This window comes from Phascolarctos cinereus, unplaced genomic scaffold, assembly GCF_003287225.1.
Source record: "Phascolarctos cinereus isolate Bilbo 61053 unplaced genomic scaffold, phaCin_HiC Scaffold_1;HRSCAF=81, whole genome shotgun sequence".
In the NCBI taxonomy this organism is placed as follows: domain Eukaryota; kingdom Metazoa; phylum Chordata; class Mammalia; order Diprotodontia; family Phascolarctidae; genus Phascolarctos; species Phascolarctos cinereus.
Window position 1 is genome coordinate 167,840,640 of NW_027555514.1, and position 25,714 is coordinate 167,866,353.

At 36.4% G+C, this 25,714-nt stretch overlaps 1 protein-coding gene across 2 annotated transcripts in view; it reads left to right on the forward strand.

Moving 5' to 3' along the window:
- The window catches only part of KIN (Kin17 DNA and RNA binding protein), a 40,781-nt gene extending 23,008 nt beyond the window's left edge, over window positions 1-17,773 (forward strand). Inside the window, exons 9-13 of one of the 2 annotated variants that reach the window (XM_078154905.1) lie at window positions 1,147-1,197; window positions 4,091-4,159; window positions 7,600-7,699; window positions 8,879-8,943; window positions 12,116-12,215. In XM_078154905.1, coding sequence (XP_078011031.1) covers window positions 1,147-1,197; window positions 4,091-4,159; window positions 7,600-7,699; window positions 8,879-8,943; window positions 12,116-12,136 — 306 coding nt within the window. In that variant the 3' untranslated portion in view covers window positions 12,137-12,215. Of the gene's footprint in view, window positions 1-1,146; window positions 1,198-4,090; window positions 4,160-7,599; window positions 7,700-8,878; window positions 8,944-12,115; window positions 12,217-17,434 lie in introns of those variants that run through there. The other variant, XM_020965059.2, reaches the window with a different exon arrangement.
- The last annotated feature ends 7,941 nt before the right edge of the window (window positions 17,774-25,714 follow it).

Below are 25,714 nucleotides of genomic sequence, written 5' to 3' on the forward strand. Positions count from 1 at the left end.
AGGGTAGTCCCTACTCTTACTTTGCATAAACATCATTTCTAGTCTCTAACAGTGGGAAAGATGGACAAGCTAGTTTCAGGTGCTGAACGTAGTTGCAGTTGTTGCATTCGTCTTTAAAAGTGAATGAAATGAGGAATTTTAGGAATACTATTTTGCCTACTTTTTAACAATTAAAAGTTGGTAGCTTATAGTCAACAAGTCAGCCTGTCAGCAAGCATGTAAGTGTTTACTCTGTGTCAAGCATTCTGCTGAGCACTGGGATATAAAGAAAGGTCAAACAGATCTTGCTCTTAAGGAGTTCGTAATCTAGTGTGGAGACAGTGTGTAAAATGAGAAAACACTAGCAGTTGAAGGAGGTCAGTGAAGGCATCTTGCAGAAGGAAGAATTTGAGCTGAGAAGGAAACTAGGGAAATTAAGAGGCAAATGGAGGGGATGGAGGAGAGCATTCCAGGAATAGTGCAAAGACCCTGAGGTGGAAGATAGAGTGTCCCAGTGAGGAACAGCAAGAAGCCCAGTATAACTAAGTTGAGCCTGTGGAGAGAAGTAAGGTTTAAAGAGACTAGAAAGGTCAGAAGGGCTCATACTGGAGATGAGTCAGTGGAGGAAATTCTTACCCTGGGATTTTTCACACTCATGGCATACCCTGAGTCTTTGGTGTTAAACTTTTTTTTTTTTTGCTTTTTTGGTGAGGGGTTAAGTGACTTGCCTGTGACTTGTCACACAGCTAGTAAGTGTCAAGTGTCTGAGGTCAGATTTGAACTCAGGTCCTCCTGACTCCAAGGGCGGAGGTCTATCCATTGTGCCACCTAGCTGCCCCTTAATTTCTTGACCATAATTTTTCTTTCCATTCTTCTCCTTTCCCTTTCTCTCCCCCAATCCAAGTTATCCCTATCTTTTGGGATACTTTTTCTAGAATTTTCTGTGAATTGTTTTTTCTTTTCTTTTTTAATCATTAAGTAGACAAACCTCACCAAACAGAAATATTTCCATATACAAAGAAAGCCAGAAAGAGAATCATATGTGAAACCATGAATCTTTATAGTTTTTATTTTTTCATGGTATCTTTTTGGTAATTGAAAATCAAATTTACAATTTACTAAGGACTTTATGGGAACAGTATTATGAATAGCTTATTTGTTTTGTAGCTCGAAGAACAAAAGAAAAAAAGTGCTCGAACAGATTATTGGCTGCACCCTGTAAGTACTCTTTTTTAAGTAAGTACTAGTGTTCAAGGCCCATATTTGTTTTTATATGAAAATTTTTTCTGTTCTTATTTACCACAAATATCTAATTTTCCAAATACAGATTCTCTTTAGTGAGTTTTCTATGATATATTTAGGAATTTGCATAAAAAGACTTGCTTCTGTAGCTAATGACTTCAGATCTTTCAGTTAGTATGCAATGTATTTCAGAACATTCCTTTATACTTCAAGAAAGGAATAGCGTTGTTTTACAGGGAAGTGCTAAATCTAGCAATAGATTGTAAGTGTCCCTTTGAAAATAAGAGTTTGTTTCATACCTTTTTCTAAGACAGTAAGGGCTAGCTAGGTTTTTATATCTGAGATTGAAGATAGTTTTTAACTAAGAAACATTAAAATGTTCTTGGATTATAGAAGAAATCTGATTTGAATCTGGTAGGCCAAGGAAGAACATTTGTATTTATTTATTGAGGCACCTGTTCTGAATTTACTAAGCTGGAAAGTTTTCACAAAACTTTTTTTTCCTTTGAAGTGGCACACAATCTTCTAAGGAGGCAAATCTTGGAAGAAAGAAATGTGCCAATTAAAAAATCAAAATATTTAAACTAGGAGATGGGAAGTCTGATCCCACTGGTATGTTGTATCTACCCCTGTCTTTGAAAATCAATTGCATCTTTATTTTTACCTTTATGTCTTCATTTTTACCATTATAAAATGAAGATAATTCTCACTGGTGGTGGCAGTGGGGATTAATTCAGAAAGTCACTCTTTCTAAAAAGAAAATGTAATTTATAAAACCATTCTAGCTAACTGTACCTGATTAATTTAGGAATATGAAAATTGAATCATCTTTATGTGTCTAATTTGTGTGTTGAAGGTTAAGGTCGCTGTAAAAACTTTTGAAGGCAATGTCGGGATTTATGTGAGAATGAGAGTTTATTTTTCCTTTCTTTCTTACAGGAGCAAAGAGATTTTCTTCCCCACCTACCCAGTGGAGAATGTTATTGCACCCTGTAGCAGAGAAAAATCAACCTAGTTGTTTTAGAAATACTTTTCTCCCCCTAGGTGTTTTTTGAAAATTGATAGGTTTTATATTTTCTTTAGAGATTTTTGTCATCCAGAGTTTTATATAATGAAAGCTATAATGAGACTAAAATCTGAATCAATCAGATGAATTTCTTAGGTTTATAGATTTATTGTTGAAAGATGGTCTTAAAGGTCATCCAGTCCATCCCTTTCATAGATGAGGAAAATGAGGCTCAGAAAGTTTTAAGTGATTTGCTCAGGGATGGATACCCAGGGAGTAAGTGGCAGAGACGGAATTGCCTCCAGGGCCTTTGATCAGATGTTCTTTTAATCCAGGACTCAGTCTACTATGCTGCTAAACCCTATGGGCGGTTCAGTGATTTTTAGCTTAGTAAATGATTGTAGTTCTCTAAAGTGTTGGTTCTTTTTGTTGATTAACTGTCATTCCAAGAATATGATATCCAGTTGTAATTTACCAACAACTTCACATGGCTTACATGTATACAATTAAAATAATCAATATATTAAGGCTGTTGTTCAGCTTTTTCAGCTAGGGAGGTATATTGTATTCTCTTTGTACCCTGAAGCAGTTCGTCTAACCATACGAATTCTTTAAAACTCTAGAAAGAAAGGAACTTAGTGGGTAAAAATTGTAATTGCATAATAAATCATCATCTCTCTTCAGGTTACCTCATTTTATGGCCTTTGGTAAATACAGCTCATTTCCTTATGGCATACGGTAGTACCTGAGTCAGAAGAACTGTCTGCCCTGGCATTAATTAGCTTCTTTTCAGAAGTTTCAGGATAGACTTGGATTAAGAAGGTTCAAACATTCTTTTAGATACTAGAAAGAGTTCTGGTATTAAAAGATTTTATTCTTTGCTGCCTGACACCCCTTCCTCCCTCCGCCATGCCAGCCTTCTAAACTTTTTAAAATTCATTATTTAGCATGGCTTAATGTAGGACTGGTATCTAGCTATTCTCTTTAAAAATAAACATTTGAAATAACAAATACAAAATTGTTGCATTGAATATAGCAATAAATGAAGCAATTGAATTTTCATTGCTAACTTTTGGAAAGCTTATCAGAATCAGGAAGACAGAAAGAAGAAACAAGCCCAACTTCTATTTATATGTGAAATATGTAACTGATTTTTTTCTGCTATTTGAAAATTAGATTCTCAAAAAGAAAAAAGATAAGAGTTAATCTGAAAATTCCTATTGAATCAAAAATTGAAAGTCATAATTAGAAACTTTTGAACTAATTTGACTACAATATATGAGTTTAAAGACTTCCTGTTTTTCTAGGAATCTTTGCTAATCCCAGTATCTATCAAGATTGAACACTGGTTTATCTTGTTTTTAAAACTTTTCTTAAACTTTAACTGTAAATAGTGAAACTTTATGTTTTTCTATACAGTCTTTTTTGTTGAGTGTTAGAATATTTGAATATGTTTGGTTAACTTTACATATATATATTTTTTAAAAGAATGAAATCAACAAAATAATAGACTATACATGGAAGACATGAGTTATTGGGGTTAAAATTCAAGAGGTAAAGATTCTTAGATATTGAGGATATTTTCACCAGGGATAAGAAGAGTCTTCTTATCTTTAGTCTTCTTTGGTAATAGTGATCTGAACAAGAAATTGGAGATTTTTAAGGGAGTATTTTGCTCATAGATTAGCCAGCAGTGGCCAGGCTTGGAAATCTGTGCCTTCATATTTACTGTAGCACAGCAGTAACAGCTGACTTAGGAAAAGCTCTTCCATAAACATCAACTTAAAGTAAAGGAACACAATAGAAAGGAAGATTCAGTCCTGTTTTTTTTTCGATGACTTCTTTTCTTTGTTTTTGTTAAAGGAAATTATTGTGAAAATTATAACCAAAAAACTTGGAGAGAAATATCATAAGAAAAAGGGAGTTGTCCAGGTAAGCCTGTGAAGCTGTTGTCAGCCAGAAATTTTGGAGAAATTGAGTAAATTGTTCATTTCTGTAGTGGAGCACCAGTATTTTGACCAATTATAGTTTAATGCTACTTTGAGTCCTCTGTTTGAATTCTCAAAGCGTAAGAAACATTTTAAAATTGCAGTAATTTCTTACATTTCCTATATCTCTCTGCATTCTGCTGTTAACTAAGTCCTCTCAATTCTGTTTGCATAATAGGTCCCAAATCCATTCCCTTTCTATTTTTACTGCTTCCACTGTAGTATATAATATATCTTACCTGGACTGCTCTAATAACCTAACTGTTCTCCCTATTTCTAGTCTGTTACTTGTTCTATCTTTCATATCGCTTTTTTTTTTTGACTAGGCAGTGGGATTAAGTGACTTGTCCAGGATCACATAGCTAGTGTCAAGTGTCTGCTGCTGGATTTGAACTCAGGTCCTCCTTATTCCAGTGCTGGTGTTCTATCCACTGTGCCACCTAGCTGCCCTCCTCATATTACTTTCTGAAGATTCTTCAGAAAGTGTTACACTGATAATATTAATGTCCTCTTGCCCTTAGGATTCCCTTTCACTCGCAGTTTCAGCCCACTTGGACTGTTCATTGTTTCCCAATTTCTTCTTGTCCTTTTTTGTTTCTGTGTCCTTGTTCATTTCATTCCCCTTGCCCATCTCTATCCATGTATTAAAATCCTTTCTATTTTTTAAGGTACAGCTTAAATACCTTATCCTCCCTGAAGGTTTCCCTGATCCTTTACCCCTTTCCCCTCTTTCCCTTCTCAACCCCTTGCCTTGCAGATAGAAGCAATGTCTTCTTCAACCCTTAATCTCTTTGTACTTTGTTGGGATTTCGCCTTTATATTTAAAAACACATTATAAAATTGATGCCTCTTCTTTATATTACATTCATATATACATATATCTTTGTAACAAAGATTTTTAAAAATTGTTTTTTACAAAAGCAACCTATATATCTGTGCCTGACAACATATAAAATAGTCCATATCTTTAGTTCCCCATCTCTTTGTTGAAGATAGTGATGATAATAATGATGATGATGATGATGATGATGATGATGGTACTGATGATACTGATGACAGCTAGGATTTGTGTGAACTTTAAAGTGGGGAGTTACATTTTTTTCATCTCTTTTATAGTTCATGATAATATAGCATTTGTTATTTTTTTAAAGTTTGCAAAGCACGTTACTACATTATCTTGTTTGATTCTTACAATAAACTGTGAGACCAGTCAATAAACATTTATTAAATGCCTGCTATATGCTAGGTACTGTCCTAACCTCTGAGGATACAAATATGAACAAGAAAGATAGTCCCTGGCTTACAATCTAATAGGGGAAGATAGGTGCTATTATCCCCTTTTTACAGATGAAAAAACTGAGACTGCAAAAGGCTGTGTGATGTTATAAGGGCCACAAAACCAGTCATTGTTTGAGGCAGGATTTAAACTTAGGTCTTCTGGATTCCAAGTTCAGCACTATCCACTGTGCCACCCTTATATTTAATGCCTTCTAATTTGTAATGATGTCCTTGTCATTTCTTCTACTTTTATAAACTGCTCCTGAGCAGGGACCGTGTCTTTTTTTTTTTTCATTTTTATACATCCCTAGACCAAACATAGAACATTGTACTTAATGAGTTCTTAATATATATCAAATTGAATCAAAAGTGGCTATGACTGTCTCAGAGTTTTGTCGATCATCACAAAGGGGACTAATTGAGACAGGGCTAATAACTCAAATGTAACCCATCACTGTCTCTAGAAAATTAAATAAAAATACAAATTCTGTTGATGGTGGATCAGTAGCATACATTCATCTTCATATGCAAAGGATGTTATACTCTGTTTTAAAAATTCTGTTATCTGTTTTGAACTTAAATACATAAAGACAAAAAACAGAAGATTCAATATAAAACCATGAATTTCCATTTCATACTGTTTACTTTTAAAAAAACTGTGTAATAGGTACTATATATTGTTTTCAAGGCTTTTCTGTGCTTCCTTCTAGATTTTCTTTTGTTCTCTGGTGTGTACTTTTTATTTTTTTTCTCCTTCCCTCTCCACCCCACCCTAGAGAAAGCTACCATTAGACACAGATATGTATATGTGTGTGTGTGTGTGTGTGTGTGTGTATGTATGTATGTATGTATGTATATCTATATCTATATTTATCTCTCTCCATATGTAGAGAGATAGATGTAGATATAGATATAAAACCATACTATACGTTCTTCTGTTTATTAATTCTTTCTCTGGAGGCAGATAGCATCTCTTCCTTCATAGGTCCTTTGTAGTTGATTTGAGTATTTACAATATTCAAAATGATTTAGTTGTTCAAAGTTGTTGTGTATAACATTCTCTTGGTTCTGCTTATTTCACTCTCTATGTTTTTCTAAAATCATCAAGCTCTTTTTTTTTTTTGTGAGGTAATTGGGGTTAAGTTACTTGCCCAGGGTCATACAGCTAATCAATGTCAAATGTTTGAGGCCAGATTTGAACTCAGGTCCTCCTGACTCCAAGGCTGGAGCTCTATTCACTGTGCCACCTAGCTGTCCCTCATGTACTTCATTTTTAAAAATTGTCTGAATTTTTCCAACCCCTCTTTCTTTAGCAGATAAAAAATCTTAGATAAGGTTTGATCTAGGTTTGTTTTTGGAAACCTTAGATTTTAAGCCATTTTTGGACCTTGGAAAACACTGAAGTTTGTAGAATGACTTTACTGTTCCTTTGATGTAGCCATAATTTTTATCTTTTGTCTGTGTTTTTCAAAATTTGTTTTCTAAAATGTTAATTTTTGAGAGGATGCCCATCAATTGAGGAATGGCTGAGCAAGTTGTGGTATATGAATGTAATGGAATACTATTGTGCTATAAGAAATAATGAACAGGCTGACTTCAGAAAAACCTGGAAAGACTTATATGGTCTGATGCTGAGTGAGGTGAGCAGAACCAAGAGGACTTTGTACACAATAACAGCCACGTTATGCAGTGACTAAGATTCTTAAACTGAACCCTTCTCAGCATTACGAGGATGTAAGACATCTCCAGAGGCCTCGGGGTGGAAAATGCTGTCCACATCCAAAGAAAGAACTATGGAAGTCGAATCGCTATCACTTATTTTTACCTTCTGTTGAGTTTTGTTTCATCTTTCTGATGGTTCCTCCTATTGGTTTTAATTTTTACTTACAACTTCAGTAATGTGAAAATACGTTTAATGGGTATGTAAATGTAAAGCCTATATCAGATTGTGTGCTGTCTTGGAGACGGTGGGGGGGAGGAAGGGGGAAAAAATTTTCAACTCAAAAGCATATGGAAGTGATTGTTGATAAATCAAAATAAATTAATAAAACAAAAATAAATAAATAAATAAATAAATGAAGACTAAAATATTAATTTTATGTGCAGGAGGTAATTGACAAATACACAGCAGTGGTAAAGATGATCGATTCTGGAGACAAACTAAAACTTGACCAGACCCATTTAGAGACAGTAATACCAGCACCAGGTAAACCTGTAATTTCTGTGCCATCAAAGTGATTCATTTCCTTCTTAGATTCATGCTGTACCTTCATTTAAAGGTCATGAATGAGATTTTCTTTTTAGATTTTTTTTTGCCAGTTTGTAGAGGGGAATACAGTGTCATAAATGAATGAAATTTGAGTAGATTTATGGATCTTCTGTGTACTCTTTCTTTACCAAAGAGAGTTATTTATATACAAGTTACAGCAGTGGTCTTCTAATTTTTTCTCCAGTACTTTTTCTCTACTTGTAAAGTTGGATGCTACCACTGCCTTGCCCCAGGGCATTTGTCATTTAAATTTATTTTTCCCCTTTTAACTTCAGTTCTAGTACAAGTTTTTTCATAATAAGAAAATTTGAAAGTATTTATGTACTAGGAATGACATATAATTTTGTCTATGCAGGTTACTCCTGATATGGAACTTCCCTTCACTATTGCAGATTAATAATTCATTCGTAATTTATAATCTCAGTTACCTGGGGTACTGTTAGGTTAAGTGATTTATCTGTGGTCACACAGTATTTTTCAGAGGCCAGTTTTGAAATTATGTCTTCCTGATTCTAAGGTTGGCCCAGTATGTCATACTGAATGTACTGCTTCTATAATAATAATGATACCAATTATAATACTACTTCCCAAATTTTGACTTCTTAAAATCTTTTTTTTGCTTCTCTCTCATCCCTCTTGTACAAGTATTATTATTATAATTGTTTTATATAAAAGCCCTGTTTTATTAATTCTAATAGTAAAAAATTTTCACTGGAAACTGAACAGGGAATATTAAAGATCTTTTGGTTCTTAGGAGCACAAGGAAAAGTCATTTGAATCATTGCTTTTAAAATAAAATTAAATAAATGATGCCTATAAAATTTCACTTTGGAAGGTATCTTCAAGGTCCTCCAGGCCAGTGGTTTTCAAAGTACTGGCTTCACCAATCAAAAGATAGGTATCATCCCTTCCCCACTATGATAATTAATCATGTGACTTATCTCCAGCCACTTTTATCCTCTAAGACTCTTTCCTATGTTGTGCAAACTCCCAACGTTCCTTCTTCTTAGTTTGGCATCAGCTCCCTTATTACACTTATAACTTAAACTATTCACTACCCGCTGTACCTGTGTGGGTGCCGTTGGAAAAGATCCATCTTCATTCTCTCTCCTCCAGATCACCTGAACTTCAGCAGGCATCCCTCAGAGGGCAGGATCTGTGCCTCAGGACAGCAGCTAGTGGTGAAGTCTTGCCTCATTGTTTTCATTTTAAGTGGGATAAAGTGAACCAAAGAGTATGAGCTGGCATGGATGAATTATGATAGAGATTACAGATATCATTTTCTCACTCATCTTTCAAATTTCCCTATTACTGTTTGGGCTACCACCATCATTTTCCCAGGTTTTTACAACCTTGGGATCATTTTCAGCTCTTCACAATCCCTTATCCTGCATGCATGTTTCTAATCAGTTGCCAAATCTTGTCATTTTGACTTCTACATTTCTTCCATGTGTCCTCTTCTTTCTTTTCAAACAGCCATCATCCTAGTTAGGTCCTTTTCACCTCTGACCTGGACTATTGCAATAGCCTTTTGATTGGTCTCCTTACCTCAGATCTCTCTGAACCTTAGTATATTCCCCTACACAGCTGCAAAATTGATTTTTCTAAAGTGCAGGTCCTCAAAAAAAATTTATATATATTTTAGCATTAATGAAAAAAAAATGGACTCCCCAGTTCTTTCCCTCCCTCCAGTCCTTCCTCTGAGGGAGGCATTGAGAAGGCAAGCAATATATCAGTTTCAGTGAAATTAATGCAAAACATATTTCCCTATTAGTCATGTTGTGAGAAAAAAGTGAAAAAAATTAGTGAAAAAATTATACATAATTTTTCATTCAGAGTTCATCACTTTTCTCTCTGGAGGTGGGTTGCATTTTTCATTACAGGTCCTTCGGAATTGTCCTTGATCATTGTATTGATCAGAGTAGCCATAGTTGATCATCTCTTATAATATTGCTGTTACTATGTACAGTGTTCTGGTTCTGCTCACTTCACTTTGCATGAGTTCATGTAGGACTTCCTAGGTTTCTTTGAAACCATTCCTCTCATCATTTCTTTCTTTTTTTTTTTTGTGAGGCAATTGGGGTTAAGTTATTTGTCTGTGGTCACATAGATAATAATTATCATGTGTCTGAGGCTGGATATGAGCTCAGGTCCTCCTGACTCCAGGGCTGGTGCTCTATCCACTGCCCCACCTAGCTGCCCACCCTCCTGTCATTATTTCTATAGAGCACAGTAGTATTCCATCACAATCTTATACTACAACTTTTTCAGCTGTTCCCTAGTTAATAGGTATCCCCTCAATTTCCAGTTCTTTGCTACCACAAAAGAAGCTGCTATAAATATTTTTGTGAACAAAATACGTTCTTTTCCTTCTTTGATCTTTTGGGGTACAGACTTGGTGGTGGTATTATTGGGTTGGAGGGTATTCATAGTTTGATAGCCCTTTGGTATGTTTCCAAATTGTTCTCCAGATTGGTTGGATCAGTTCACAACTCTACCAACAGTGAATTAATTTTCCTATTTTTCCATATCCCCCCCCAGCATTTGTCATTTTCCTTTTCTATCATGTTAGCCAATCTGATAGATGTGAGATGGTACCTCAGAGTTGTTTTGATTTGCATTGCTCTAATTATTAGTGATTTAGAGAATTTTTCAGATGACTGTTGATAAACTTTGATTTTTTTTCATCTGAAAACTGCCTGTTCATATTCTTTGACCATTTATCAATTGGGGAATGACTCTTATTTTTATAAATTTGGCTCAGTTCCCTGTATGTTTGAGAAATGAGGCCTTTATCAGAGAAGCTTTCTAGAAATCACCTCCTCTCCCTAGTTTTTTGCTTTCCTTAATTTTGGCTGCATTGAATTTGTTTGTGCAAAAACCTTTTTAATTTCATGTAATCCAGATTATCCATTCTACTTCTCGTGATCCTGTCTGTCTCTTGTTTGATCATAAACTCTTCCCTTATCCATAGATCTTGAGGGTAAATTTTTCCATTTCTCCCCTAACTTGCTTATGATGTCACTCTTTATGTCTAAATCATATACTTATTTTAACCTTGTTATATAGCATGAGATGTTGGTCTATGCCTACTTTCTGCCACTAGTTTCCCCAGTAGTTTTTGTCAAATAATGATTTCTTGTACCCAAAGCTTGGATCTTTGGGTTTATCAAATACTAGATTACTATGATCATTTACTATTGTGCATTGTGTCCCTAAACTATTCCACTGATCCGCTACTCTATTTCTTAGCCAATACCAGATTGTTTGGATGATTACCTCTTTGTAATATAGTTTGAAATCTGATGCTCCCTAGGCTACCTTCCTTCACATCTTTTTTTCATTGATTTCCTTGATCTTTTCATCTTCCATATACATTTTATTATTTTTTTCTAGACTTATAAAATAATCCTTTGATGGTCTGATTTATGACACTGAATAAATAAATTAATTTAGATAGAATTGTCATTTTATTATATTGGCTTGGCCTATCTGCAAGCAATTAATATTTCTCTACCTGTTTAGATCTGTATTGTGTGAAGTGTTGTGTAGCTGTGCTCGTAAAGCCTTTGCATTTGTGGTGGTGGGTAGACAAGTTCATTTTAACCAAGTAGTTTATATTGTCTGCAGTTATTTTAAATGGAATTTCTCATTGTCTCTCCAGTGGCACCTGTTACCTCTGAAATAATTATTATTTCGTCTTTTCGGAACTTCTATTTTTTGTGTTTTGTAACATAATTATTAGTATAGCAGTACATGTGTATTATTTATAAATAAATACACATGTGTTAGAGGTGTGTGTTCAAAAATTTTTTAATGATGAGTTTTGTGTTAAACATGTTTTTACTGATAGGGGTACATAATTGAAAGGGGTTTGGAGAAAGATAATCTAGATAAGTTCCCTCATTTGGCAAGTGAGGGCCAGTAAGGCCTAGAGAAGTTAAATAACCTACCCTGGGACTTGAACTGAGGTCTTTGGATCCAAATCAAGCATTTTCTCTACTGTATTACATTCTACCTCTCTTCTGTTGGCTTTTGTAAGAAAATTTTTTTTCTCCACAAACTATATTTTAGGATATTTCAGTGTTTAAGCAGATGAGCCATTTTTATTTTAAGATAAGGTTATTATTATTAGCAATGTGGTACCAGTGTGGTATAAAAAGCTCTTGGTTAGGAATTGGGGCCTGACCTCTGCCATTCATCAGATGTGTGACCTTAGTTAAGTCATTGTACATTTTGGGCATCAGTTTCTACATTTGTAATAAATGAGTTCTGAAATACTGTGATCTGCCTGGTGAAATTATGTTTTGCTCTGATATAGGTAATATAAAAGTGGATATTTTCTTTCTCCAGGAAAAAGAGTTTTGGTTTTGAATGGAGGCTACAAGGGAAGTGAAGCAACCCTAGAATCCATCAATGAGAAGACTTTTTCTGCCACTGTCGTGATTGAAACTGTAAGTATATTTTGCCTAGAAACAGCCATTTTAAAATGTCCAAAAACATGAAGTGAGTTCTTTAGTTAATTAACAGCTTTTTTACACATTCTAGAAATAATCCAAAATGAAGATCTTTACAAATATAGCAAAACAACAAACTATAATGTAGATTTTTTTTAAACAATAAGCAATAAATTAAAAAAATTTTTTTAAACTTTCTAATATAAATTTATTTATTTTTAGTTTTCAATATTCACTTCCACAAGTTTTTGAGTTCCAAATTTCTCACCCCTTCTCCCACCCCAAGATGGCATGTATTCTGAATACCCCTTCCCCTGGTCTGCCTTCTCTTCTGTCTCTCCCCCATCCCTTCTCTTATCCCCTTCCCTTTCTATTTTCCTGTAGAGTAGGATAGACTTCTGTGCCCCCATTTCCTGTATTTCCTATTTCCCGGTTCCATGTGAAAACTTTTTTTTTAAAACATGTGTTTTTAAAACTTTGAGTTCCAAATTTTCTCCCTTCCTCCCTCCCCACCCACCCTCATTGAAAAGGCAAGCAACTCAATATAGGTTGTACATGTGCAGTTATGCAAAACACTTCCTTAGTAGACATGTTGTGAAAAACTAACTCTATTTCCCTTAATCCTATCCTGCCCTCCCATCTATTCTATTCTTTCTTTTGACCCTGTCCCTCCTCAGAAGTATTTACTTCTGATTACCCCTTTCCCAATCTGCTCTCCTCTCTATCACCGCCCTGCTCTCTTGTCCCCTTCTCCCCCTATTTTCCTGTAGGGTAAGACAGATTTCCATACCCAATTGAATGTGTATGTTATTCCCTCCTTAAGCCAAATCCTATGAGAATAAGATTCCCTCATTCCCTCTCACCTTCCCCTGTTTCCCCTCCACTGTGAGAGACTTTTCTTTTCTGTTTTTTTTTGTGTGAGATAATTTACCCCATTCTACCTCTCCCTTTCTTCTCCGAGTATCATCCTCTCTCATCCTTAATTTTATTCTCCAGATATGACCCCTTAATCTTCAACTCACCCTGTGCCCTCTATCTATCTATCTATCTATACATACATATAATTTTTTTCCTTCAACTACCCTAATACTGACAAAGTTCTCATGAGTTACAAATATCATCTTTCCATGCAGGAATGTAAACAGTTCAATCTTAATAAGTCTCTTATGATTTCTCTTTCCTGTTTACCTCTTCATGTTCCACTGGAGTCCTGTATTTGAAAGTCAAATTTTCTGTTTAGCTCTGGTCTTTTCATCAGGAATGCTTGAAAGTCCTCATTTTCACTGAATGACCATTTTTTCCCCTGAAGGATTATACTCAGTTTTGCTGGTAGTCTTGGTGATTCTTGGTAATCCTATCTCCTTTGCCCTCCGGAATATTATATTCCATGCCCTGCGTCCTTTAATGTAGAAGCTGCTAAATCTTGTGTTATCCTGATTGTGTTTCCACAGTACTTGAATTGTTTCCTTCTGGCAGCTTGTAATATTTTCTCCTTGACCTGGGAACTCTGGAATTTGGCTATATATTCCTAGGAGTTTTCCTTTGGGGATCTCTTTCAGGAGGAGATCTGTGGATTCTTTCAATTTCTATTTTGCCCTCTGGTTCTAATATCAGGGCAGTTTTCCTTGATAATTTCTTGAAAGATGATGTCTAGGCTCTTTTTTTGATCATGGCTTTCAGATAGTCCAATAATTTTTAAATTCTCTCTCCTGGATCTATTTTCCAGGTCAGTTGTTTTTCCAATGAGATATTTCACATTGTTTTCTAATTTTTCATTCTTTTGGATTTGTTTTACAGTGTCTTGATTTCTCATAAAGTCACTATCTTCCAATTGCTCTATTCTAATTTTTAAGGAAGTATTTTCTTCAGTAATCTTTTGGACTTCCTTTTCCATTTGGCCAATTTTCTTTTTAGGGCATTTTTCTCCTCATTGGCTTTTTGGACCTCTTTTGCCATTTGGGTTAGGCTGTTTTTTAAGGTGTTATTTTCTTCAGTATTTTTTTGGGTCTCCTTTAGCAAGCTGTTGACTTGTTTTTCATGATTTTCTTGCATCACTCTCATTTCTCTTCCCAGTTTTTCCTCTACTTCCTTACTTGCTTCTCAAAATCCCTTTTGAGCTCTTCCAAGGCCTGGGACTGATTCATATTTTTCTTGGAGGCTTTGGATGTAGGAGCTTTGACTTTGTTGTCTTCTTCTGGTTGTATATTTTGATCTTCTTTTTCACCAAAGTAAGATAATATAGTCTGACTCTTTTTGCGCTGCTTGCTCATGATCCCAGCCAATTACTTGAGTTTTAAACTCTTTGTTAAGGTAAGAGTCTGCTTCCAATGTGGAGATGTACTGTCCCAAGCTTCAGGGGTTTTGTAGCTGTTTTCAGAGATACTTGTAGGGACCTGTAAATTTTCAGTTCTTCCAAGGTGGTATGATAAGGGGAGGTGTTTACTCCTTTCCTGGCCTGTGACCACAAGTATTCCTTTCTGTCCTTAACTGTGAGGAGGGGTTCCTCTCCACAGCCACTACAAGCTCCACCACGCCAGCGCTCCTCCTCACCCCAGCACCTCCTCCCAGAACTGTGACCCAGATCCACACACGGGCAAAGCAAGAGATTCCTGCCTCAGCACTGGCAAAGAGATCCCTGCAGTCCCTCTCTGATCAGCCACTGGATTCCCCCTCAGTGGGCCAGAAGCTTGGGAAGCAGCTGGCGTGCCCCGCGTTCTTGGGGAATGGAGCTGAAACCCCGCCTTCCTCTCTGACCACCGACAGAAACAGACTTTTCCCACTGACCTTCTAAGTTGTCTTTGGCATTCGTGAATTGAGGAGTCTGGAAACCTCCACAGCTGCCCGCGATTCAGTCCTCTGAGGCCTGCTCCAGGTTTGCTGTGGCCTGTGCTCCCACACTGCACTGTGCTCCCAGCCTGGCGCGATACACCTTTCTGATCAATCATCCAGGTTGTCTTGGGCTGGAAATTTGTTTCACGCTGTCTTTTTGTGGGTTCTGCTGCTTCAGCATTTGTTTAGAGCCATTTTTTATGAATATTTGGAGGGGTTTGGGGGAGAGCTCAAGCAAGTCACTGCTTTCACTCTGCCATCTTGGCTCCGCCCCTAAAAATTTTTAACATGTGTTTTTAAAACTTCGGGTTACAAATTTTCTCCCTTCCTCCCTCCCTCCCTCCCACCCTCACTGAAAAGGCAAGCATCTTGATACAGGTTATAGATGTGTAGTCATGCAAAACACTTCCATAGTGGTCTTGTTGTGAAAAACTAAGTGTATTTCCCTTCATCCTATCCTAACCCCCATTTATTCTGTTCTCTCTTTTGACCCTGTCCCTCCTCAGAAGTGTTTGCTTTTGATTATCCCCTCCCCCAATCTGCCCTCCCCTCTGTCTATCAACTCCTTGTTCTCTTGTCCCCTTCCCCTCTTATTTTCCTGTAGGTAGATTTCCGTACACCATTGTGTATGTTATTCCCTCCTTATGTCAAATTCTATGAGAATATAATTCACTCATTCCCTCTCACCTTCCCCCATTACCCCTCCATTGTAAAAGCCTTTTCTTGTCTGTTTCATGTGAGATAATTACCCCATTCTACTTCTCCCTTTCTCCTAGTATAATCGTTTCTCACCCTTAATTTTATTTTCCAGATATCACCCCTTCATCTTCAGCTCACCCTGTGCCCTCTATCTATCTATCTTATACATACATATAATTTTTTTCCCCTCCCACTACCCTAATACTGACAAAGGACTCATGAGTTATAAATATCATCTTTCCCTGCAGGAATGGAAACAGTTCAACCTTAATGAGTCTCTTATGATTTCTCTTTCCTGTTTACCTCTTCCATGTTTCACTTGAGTCTTGTATTTGAAAGTCAGATTTTCTCTTCAGTTCTGGTCTTTTCCTCAGGAATGCTTGAGAGTCCCTTATTTCATTGAATGACCATTTTTTACCCTGAAGGATTATACTCAGTTTTGCTGGGTTATAATGTAGATTTTTAAGACAACAATTTAGAGAATAAAGAAATAACAGTGAAATAAGTTTGTAGAGTGGTAAAATGAGAGGAGGAGTTAACTTTCTTCAGAATCCTCCATGTGTTTTCTTCTCTTACTGCTATAGCTAAAATTTCTAGTACATTACTGAATAATAGTGATGATAATGGGCATCCTTGCTTCACCCCCGATTATACTGAGAAGGCTTCTAGCTTATCGCCATTACATATAATGTTTGCTGATATTTTTAGATAAATATTACTTATTTTAAGGTCAGCTCCAATTATTCCTATGCTCTTTTTAATAAGAATGGATATTTTGTTTTGTCAAACCTTTTTCTGCATCTATTGAAGTAATCATTTGTTTTTTATTGGTTTTATTATTGATATAGTCAATTATGTTGTAGTTTTCCTAATTCTGAACTAGCTTTGCATTCCTGATATAAATCCCACATGGTCATAGTGTGTGATATTTGTTATATATTACTGTAATCTCCTTGCCAGTATTTTATTTAAACTTTTTTGCATCGGTATTCATTTAGGTAAATTGGTCTATATTTTTCTTTCTTGGGTTTTACTCTTCCTGGTTTAGATAGCAGCACTGTTTGTGTCATAAAAGGAATTAGATAGGAGTCCTTTTTGCCCATTTTTTCCAAATAATTTATATAGTATTGGAAGTAGTTGTTCTTTAAACGTTTGGTAAAATTCTCTGGTCCTTCATAGCCTGAGTTCTGCTTACCTTTTCAGTCTTCTTACGCTTTATCAAACCTCAGCAAGTACTTGGTGATACAGGGACACTGGTGGCACCTTGCTGTTCCTTGAACACGACACTTCATTTCCTTAAAAAAGGGAGACCTTTGTGAGCTGCCCTCCATGCCTGGAATGCTTTCCCTCATTCTGTTTCTTGTCTTCCCTGGCTTCCTTCAAAACTCAGTTCAAAACCTACTTTCAGGACTACTCTCTTTTTTTCCCCTCTGCTCTCCCCCGTACTGCCTTCCCTCTGAGATTAGCTTGTATACTTATAAGCATATTATCTTTATTTGTATACTCAGAACTTAGCAGAGTACTGGCATATAGTAAGTACTTAATAGATTTTTTTTTCCACCGAGTGAGTTTTAATACTACATATTTTAAGGTGGTTGGAGAAGGAAGGAGATGGACTTACTCTCTTTTTGCTGTTTCTTTAATCTTTCTCTTCCATGTGTGCTTACACTTTATTTTTGATTTCTAGGGCCCTTTAAAGGGACGCAGAGTTGAAGGTATTCAGTATGAGGATATCTCTAAACTTGCCTGAGGATGGAAATTGGTAAAAAGCCCTTTAAAACGTCAAAGCATCAAATTGGTGTTCTCTAGAACAACGTATGACTCTACCATGTTAGGGTGCTTCTTTTGCATAAGACAAAAGAATCTACTTAAATACTGCTGTATATCTTAAACATATTTGAAATTCATTCAGATTTATTAGTGTCTTAAGTTGTGTAATTTTTAAATTTTGTCTTTGTTTTTATTTCCTTTTGTAATATGCCTTGGAATGTTGTACCTTTTATTAAAAGAATGATATTCTAAAGTGTTTTCTATAAGGCATTTGATAGTTATTTCTTCAGGAACCTTATTCAGCATTGTAGGAGAGTCTTCTCCAGGTTAAGGAAAACTTACTGGTCATCTGGTCCAACTTTCTCATTTTTACATGTGAGGAAACAGTGGCTTAAGGGGGTGAAATGTTTTTCTGAGGTCACTCAGGGGTCAAGCTGGAACTCAGACTGAGGCCTTCTCATTCCGTAGTCTCTCTTTTTTCACTGCATGCAGTGTAGAGAGAGGACAAAAGAAAGAGTAGCAGTAGTCTAATGACAGTAGTCTTGCTGAGTATTTTCTTGCATGATATGTTATGATGCATTTGAAAATATGTTACTCATAGATTTAATTTTTTTTTTTTGGCTAGGCAGTGGGGTTAAGTGACTTGCCCAGGGTCACGCAGCTAATAAGTGTCAAGCGTTTGGTCTGAGGGCCCATTTGAACTCAGGTCCCCCTGAATCCAGGGCCAGTACTCTATTCACTGTGCCATCTAGCTGCCCCCAGATTTAATTAACCTAATTAAATCCAGTGATATTTACACTTTTACAAAGTACTAAACTTATTGATATATTTGCATAATTCACCTGTTTTGGAGTCTGGATATGAGTGTCGCCTACCAACAAATTCATTAAGGAGACTGACTATCCCCAGTGCATGTTGTTATTATTTTAACTTCTTAATTGGCATATTTCCTCTCAAAGACCTTTACCATGATGCAGTGGAAAGAACGCTGGAGTTAAACTCAGAAGATCCATCTTGGAGTTCCAGCCTCAAGTTCAGTTGTGAGACCTTGAGCCTCCCCTCTCTGACTTTGTTTCCCAGTATGTAAAATGAGGGCAGTTATTCAGATCAGTTAAAATCTGTGAAACCTCTACTCTGTTAAGCACTGTGAATACAAAAATGAAAGTGGTCCCTCAGGGTGCTTACATTTTACTGGAGGATACAGTGTGTACAGATTTATTCAAAAGATTTTCAAGAGAAAATAACTAAAATGGGGGAAGGGATCAGAAAAGGTCTCAAGCAGTGGTGGCACCTAGACTTTCCTTAGAAGGAAGTTAGGGATTTTGTGAGGCAAAGGTAATGGGAGGAAAGAATTCCCAGTGTAGGGACCCACCCTTGTAATTGCCCAGTGGAAAGAAATGGAATATTATATATGATGATGTTTGAGAACACTTTCAGTTCCTACCTCCCAGTCTTGTGTGGTTCAGATATGACAATGTAAAGCACTTTGTAAAATACTCCATTAGAAGAAACATAAAAATATTTTCCTTGGATGTACCACTTTGTGACTTTTCCTCTTATTTTTTCTGACATTTAAAAGAAAACAAAAATATCACTATGGTCCCTATGCCTGTAAGTGAAGCAGCTCACATCTTTAACCCTAATTGAGTGGGATCTATGTAACTATGAGGATAATTATTTTTTTAATCAAAATAGCTTATTTAAGACTTCACTTTTCCTCAAACTGCTCCCCACCCCCATCCCCATGTCCAATCGATTGCCAAATCTTATTGAGTCTGTTTCCATAATGTATCTAACATTTGTCCCTTTCACTTCATTCACATGGCCATCTACCTAAACATTCTCACATTCTGACTCCTGCACACCTTTCAAAATGTATTTCATTCTTATTCTTCATGCATTCCATGGTCTGGCCACATTGGCCCCATCACTGTCTCATTTACACTAGACACGTTGTTTCCCATCTCCATGGTTTTGCACAGGCTGTCTCCAACCCTGGAAATATACTCCCTCCTCAACACTACTTAGGATTCCTAGTTTCTTGGAAGCTAAGCTGAAGTACTCTTATGGCTCCAGCTGCTAATGCCTCCCGTTGCTGAAAGTACTTTCTATATACTCACATATATTTTGAATAAGCATTTTGTGTTGTTATTTTTAGATAAAATGTAAGTTCCTAGATGGCAGGGACAGTTTAATTTTCATCTTTGTATTCTGGACAGTACCTGGCATATAGGATACTTAACAAATCTTTTTTGATTGGTTGATGTAGATATATGAAGACAAATCTTATATTCACTGGCGTACCAGAAAGCACTGCAAAATGTTTCCTTCCAGTTAAATTAGTGACTTCCTTAAGGATATACATCATGTTACTAATATTGCTATATGAAAAGACCTAAATATCATTTTTAAATTTAATTTTTTATTATGAATTTAAACCAAAAAGATCATTTTTATATATTCAGAACACAAAGATGATTGTACACGAAATTGTGAATTTCAATTTCATGACCACATTTTAAAAAGTATTTAGTAAATTCCACATTATTTTCAAACCTATCCTGCTTCTCTTTTTATCTTCCTGAACTTCCTTTTGCATATTTTTGTGCATTTAAAAATGTTTCAAAGGCTCTCTTTTGGCATCACTGTTGGTAACTTCATCCTCTCCTTTCAAACACCCTTCTCACCAAATCAAAAACTGAGAGAAGAAAAGAAAAATCATTACATGCATGCAGTGGCCAGGTTTGCAAATATATGTCTCTTTCTGCACCTTGAATCTGTTAATTCTCAGTCTTGAAGTGGGTGATGTGCTTCATCGTTGATGCATCCAAAGAGATGGTTGGCCATTGCATTGTGTTAGAGTGCTAAAGTCTTTTAAAGCTGCTTTTCTTTACAACATTGCTGTCTTTGTATGAATCTTGTATAAATTGTTCTGGTTCTGCTCACTTCATACTGCATTAATTATTTTGTTCAGCCATTCCCCAATTGATGGGAACTCCCTTTGATTATAGTTTTTTTTTCCCCCATTTTAATCACCCCCATCAGCATCAGGGTGATTGTTTTGCTTATTACTCTTTTCTCCCCCTTAACTCTTCCTCTTTATTCCTGCTCATTTGCCTTGAGTTTGAAGTACTTCTTCACCAAATGGTGTGTTTGTATGATTTCAGCCCTGATTTGTCCACTTCAGCTAAGTGAGACTTATCTGATTTTTTACTCCCCCACACCCTCTTTTTCTATGTGTGTATATTCTCCCTTACCCCATTTATGTAAAGTATCAAATTCTACTCCCTTATTTCTCTTTTTCCTACTCATTTGTTCTGTTTGTCCTCTATTCTCTTCCTTTCTGAAGACCCTTAAAACAAAATCAACCTATTCCCAGATCCTTTTGTTTTTCTTAAAGTAATTCCCTCAATACCTTTTGAAAACATTAAGATTCTGAAGGGACAACTGTTTCTTCTCCACCAATGAGAATATTACTGTGACATCATTAAATAGCCCCTTTCAGTTCCTCAAGTAAGTATACTTTTCTAGGTTTTTCTTGACTCTTGTGTTTATATCTCAAAGATCCTACTTAGCTCTGGCCTTTTCATGAGGAATACTTGAAAGTCCCCCATTCCATTACTACTAGAAGGACCAGAATTCAAGAATATCTTAAAGACCCAGACTAACCTGTATCAATTGATACAGTGCAGTTTTTTTTAATCCATAAGGCAAAGAAAATAGAGATAGTAGGATGAAAATATTAATTTCTAAGTAAAATTATAGTATTTTTTGCATCAATTGACACATCTAGTTCTTCTAGTGTTAAAGGTCTATTTTTTCCTCTGTAATATTATACTCAGCTTTGCAAGGTAAATCATTGATTGTAAACCTACATCTTTATCTGTTTAGAATGCTATTTCTCTAGGTTTTGTCTCAACCTGGGCATTTTACAGATCTCTAAATGCACCACTGTTTTTACTGTACCTTGAGAGGAAAGTGTAAATACATTAAAATTATACCATGAGATGGTGGGAGTAATCTAGGCTTGGGGTTTGCAAGGATACAAGCAGTGAGTTGTCCCTTAGAGTGACTAAGATATAGAATGAGAGATGTAGATTGTGCGAGTTGGGGAGTTTGATGAATTCTAAGGCCAGGGGGTTGAAAGAACGTTGAGTATTGAAGTTACTAAGTATGTTGGCAGAAATTAGGGATAAAATGAAAATGTGAACTAGGTATTGAATTTGAGAAAGGAGTGAGTGACTGAGAGGTTAGTAGATGATATATTGATGGATGAAGTGAATATCAAAGGAGAAAAGATTGCTGAGTGATGACAGACAAGATCTAAAAATGGCAGTAGGGTCTAAGGGGTATCTGACTCTTTTGGCTTATTTGTGTCAGGAAGCATGAGAGAAGAAACAATCAACACTATGATGTTTTCAAGGAATGAAATGTCTTGAAAAGTGAAATGGTTTATTGTAAGCACCAAAGAATGGCAAGAATGTGAGAAGAGAAGACGTAAGATTGAAAGGGAATTTTAATTCAACCAACATTTTTAAGGAAGCAACTGGGGATAGACAACAAAACTTCAGTAGGCTAGTTGAGTGTAGAGAAGGGAATGAAATTGAGAGATGTTGGCTGTGGGGGTTGGGGGAGGAGGAAGAAAAGGGAAGAGTAAAGGACAACTCCAAGGTCACCAGTCTAGATGGCTGGAAGGATGATGATCCTTTCAACAGAAACGGGATTTTGGAGGAACAATAATTCTTCCTTCTTCCTCATAGCTATACATAACATCCTTAATATCTGTGATGTTTAATATCTAGCATAGGTATTCCAGGACTTAGAAATGACCCATATTTACAAATGATATCACCCTTACCATCAGCACATGTTGGGGGTAGGATCAATATCTATTAGGCAGAGCCAGTTTTTACCCTAAAAGGCTGGAAGAGACTCGATTGGCCCAGGGACTAGGGTGCCATCCTTTGATGGGACTTTCGAGTCATTTAGGGCCTAAAAAGGACAGCCTCAGATTTGACAGATATCCACCGCCATATGAGTCAATACATCATTCTGATCCAAAATGCCCTTCTATACTAATTTCCATATGGAGGTGAGGTAGGACTGTTTCTATTCAAACAAATGGAGTATTCTTTCCATGCTATTGGTTTTTTGTGGGATTTTTTTTTTTTTTTGCTTTTTGGTGAGGCAGTTGGGGTTAAGTGACTTGCCCAGGGTCACACAGCTAGTAAGTGTCAAAGTGTCTGAGGGCGGATTTGAACTCAGGTCCTCCTGACTCCAAGGCTGGAGCTCTATCCACTACGCCACCTAGCTGCCCCCTTTTCCTGCTATTGTTAAGTAAACTTTTTGTTAGGATAAAATGCTTAACACAATGCCTGGCACTTGGTAGGCGCTATGTAAATGCTATATAAATTCTCTTAAGTGTTAGATGGTCTGTAAGTGTCTCATTTCATTCCAGTCTTCACTACCAGACTGACCTGAGTAAGATTTGGTCTAGAACAACCTACTTTCAGAGCTTCCAGGGACAGGAGCTATTGTTAAAAAACAAAAACAAAAAAACTTAGAACTTTTAGAAGCTGATGGTTTCTAAGTAGAGAGAGAGAAAGGCCTTTAAACTTTGGAGGAAATGTAATGGTTTGGACACGTTAAGATGGAGGTGCCAATGGGACATGTAGGCAGAGCTATCTGATAGATGTCGGTAATTCACATCTAGAGTTCAGAAAAGGGATAAAGCCTGGATGTATTGCTTTTATAGAGTTTGTGAAAGATAGACTTGGGATTCCAGGGAGAACAATGGAAGGAGAGGAATTAGGGAGGAATAGGACTGATCCAGATGAGAAAGATTGTGCAATATGAAGTAGCAGAGAAAGAACTTTTAACCCTGTCAGAAAGCAGTTCTGAATCTTGGGAATTAGAGTAGTAGAAGTTGAAGCTTTGTCAGCTTAGGATAGAGAAAAGTAGGTCAGGGCAAGCATGGCATAGTAGAAAGTACTTTGGATTTGGAGTCTCTAGATGGCCAGGATTCAAATACTGAGCCTGCTACTTATTATCTGTGACACTGGCCAGGTCATTTAATCTCTTTGTGTCTCTAAAATGAAGTGAATGACTTTGAAATTCCTTTCCAACTCTCATCCTTTGGTCTAATACTCAGTTGATTGGAGCAGGGGGCTTAAAGAGTTGATGATCATAGGGGCCAGAGATGTCTGATGTCGAAGGAGTCTACCAGTTCTAGGCAGCCCCTTTACCACTGTGGTCCTCAGGTTCCTCAGCTGTAAAGTGGTGACCTTGGAATAGGTAACCAGGAAGGTCCCTTTCAGCTCTGAATCTGCCCTACACTCTAGCTCTCTCATTTTGGATTACTGGTATTCTCAGTCTAAGGAGGAAACTGGGCCAAAGTGTCAGTGATGAAATTTCATAAGATAAAGGTAGGTCCTAGAGGCGAAGATTTTCCGTGGGCCTCTTTTCCTTAGAGCTCATACGTATGTTGCTAAAAATCAGATGGTGCTTAGAAAAATGTTGAGAATAAGCTAGATTAATAAAGAAGACTACTGGTATTTATTACAAGGAGTGACAACAATGCCCAGTTTCACATTAACTCAAATGTTATTTTACATATGTGTGTGTCTTCGTGTATGTATGTATGTATGTGTGTGCTCGGGTGTATATGCACACATGTTTAACCAGGTTTCTAAAAACATTCTAGATTTTTTACAAAGTTGTTTTATGAAAGTTGTTTAAATCAAAGACTTGTCAAATGGCTTTCAACCAATACATTGACCTTAGGTTATTTCTTTAATTAATGGCTCTTTATTCTTTCTTTTCCTTTGTTTAAAACTTCCAATTGGTCATTCCTACAGTGAACATGAACTCATGGTCTCGTAGGGACACCTGCAGGCAAAAGGACAGATTGCACTCTTTGCTTAGAGTTTGCTATACCTAAAGATTCATATATGTGATAAATGACAACCATGAATAAAAGTATTTATGGAGTCTAGACCAATGTTATCAAACTCAAATAAAAACAGAGGCTACTGATCTATACATAAGGATCCCTGCAGGCTGCATATTGACTTAGTTTTAAAATGTAATGATAGCCATGTTTTATTGTGTTTTTATTTATTTTGTTAAATAATTTCCCAGTTAAATTTTCATCTGCTTTGGACACTTTTGAGAGAGTTGAGTATGCAGCCTCCTGGAGCATGTGTGATGCCTCTAGTCTAGACTGTTCAGCTTTTTGTTTTTAAGATTGGAGTCAAGAAGACTTGAGTTCAAATCCTGCCTCAAACACTTAACTGTATGACCCTGGCTGGGTCACTTAAACTCTCTCAGCTTCAGTTTTCTCATCTGTAAAATAGGGATAATAATAGTACCTACTTGCCAGATTTGTTGAGAGGAGCAAATGAGATAACATAAATAAAGCACTTTGCAAACAACAAAGTGCTATATAAATGTTTATTATTGTTGTTGTTGTTGTTATTGTTATTATTATTGTTCAGTTTGCTACCATTGACTGAGTACGTGGAGGAAGAAAGGAATGAAGAAGAGAGTCTAATTCATCCTCATGGCTCATTTATGGTCTTGGATATCAATCAGTCAAAAAGTATTTGTTAAATGCCAGTGATGTTCTGGATACTGTGCTTGGTATTAGGGATACAAGTACAAAGAGGAAAATAATCCTTATTCTCAAGGAATTTATATTCTAATAGGGGAAATAACATATGTACGTGTGTACATATATATATGTGTGTGTGTGTGTGTATATCTATGTACATAGATATACACACACACACACAGGCATATACACATGCATTTATATATATACATAGACATACATAAGCATAAAGTTAATAAATACAAATGTACACAAAATAATTGAAGGTATTTTGGGAGAAAAGGCACCAATAATTGGGGATCAGGAAAGGTGCCATCCAGAATGCTTAAGCTATGTCTTAAGCAAAGAGGGACCTTTTGAGGGGAGTTAAGGAAGGAGTACATTTGAGGCATGTGGCATGACCAGTTCAAAGACACAGATGAAATGTTAAGAGAGAGCAGCAGAGAGAAGATCATTTTGGATGGATCCAAAAATGCAGGGTGGGGAGCAGGGTCCAATGAGCCTAATGGTTATGATCAGATTGTGTGGACTTCAAAAGCTAAGCAAAGGAGTTTATATTTTATCCTGGAAGCAGGAAGAAGCCAC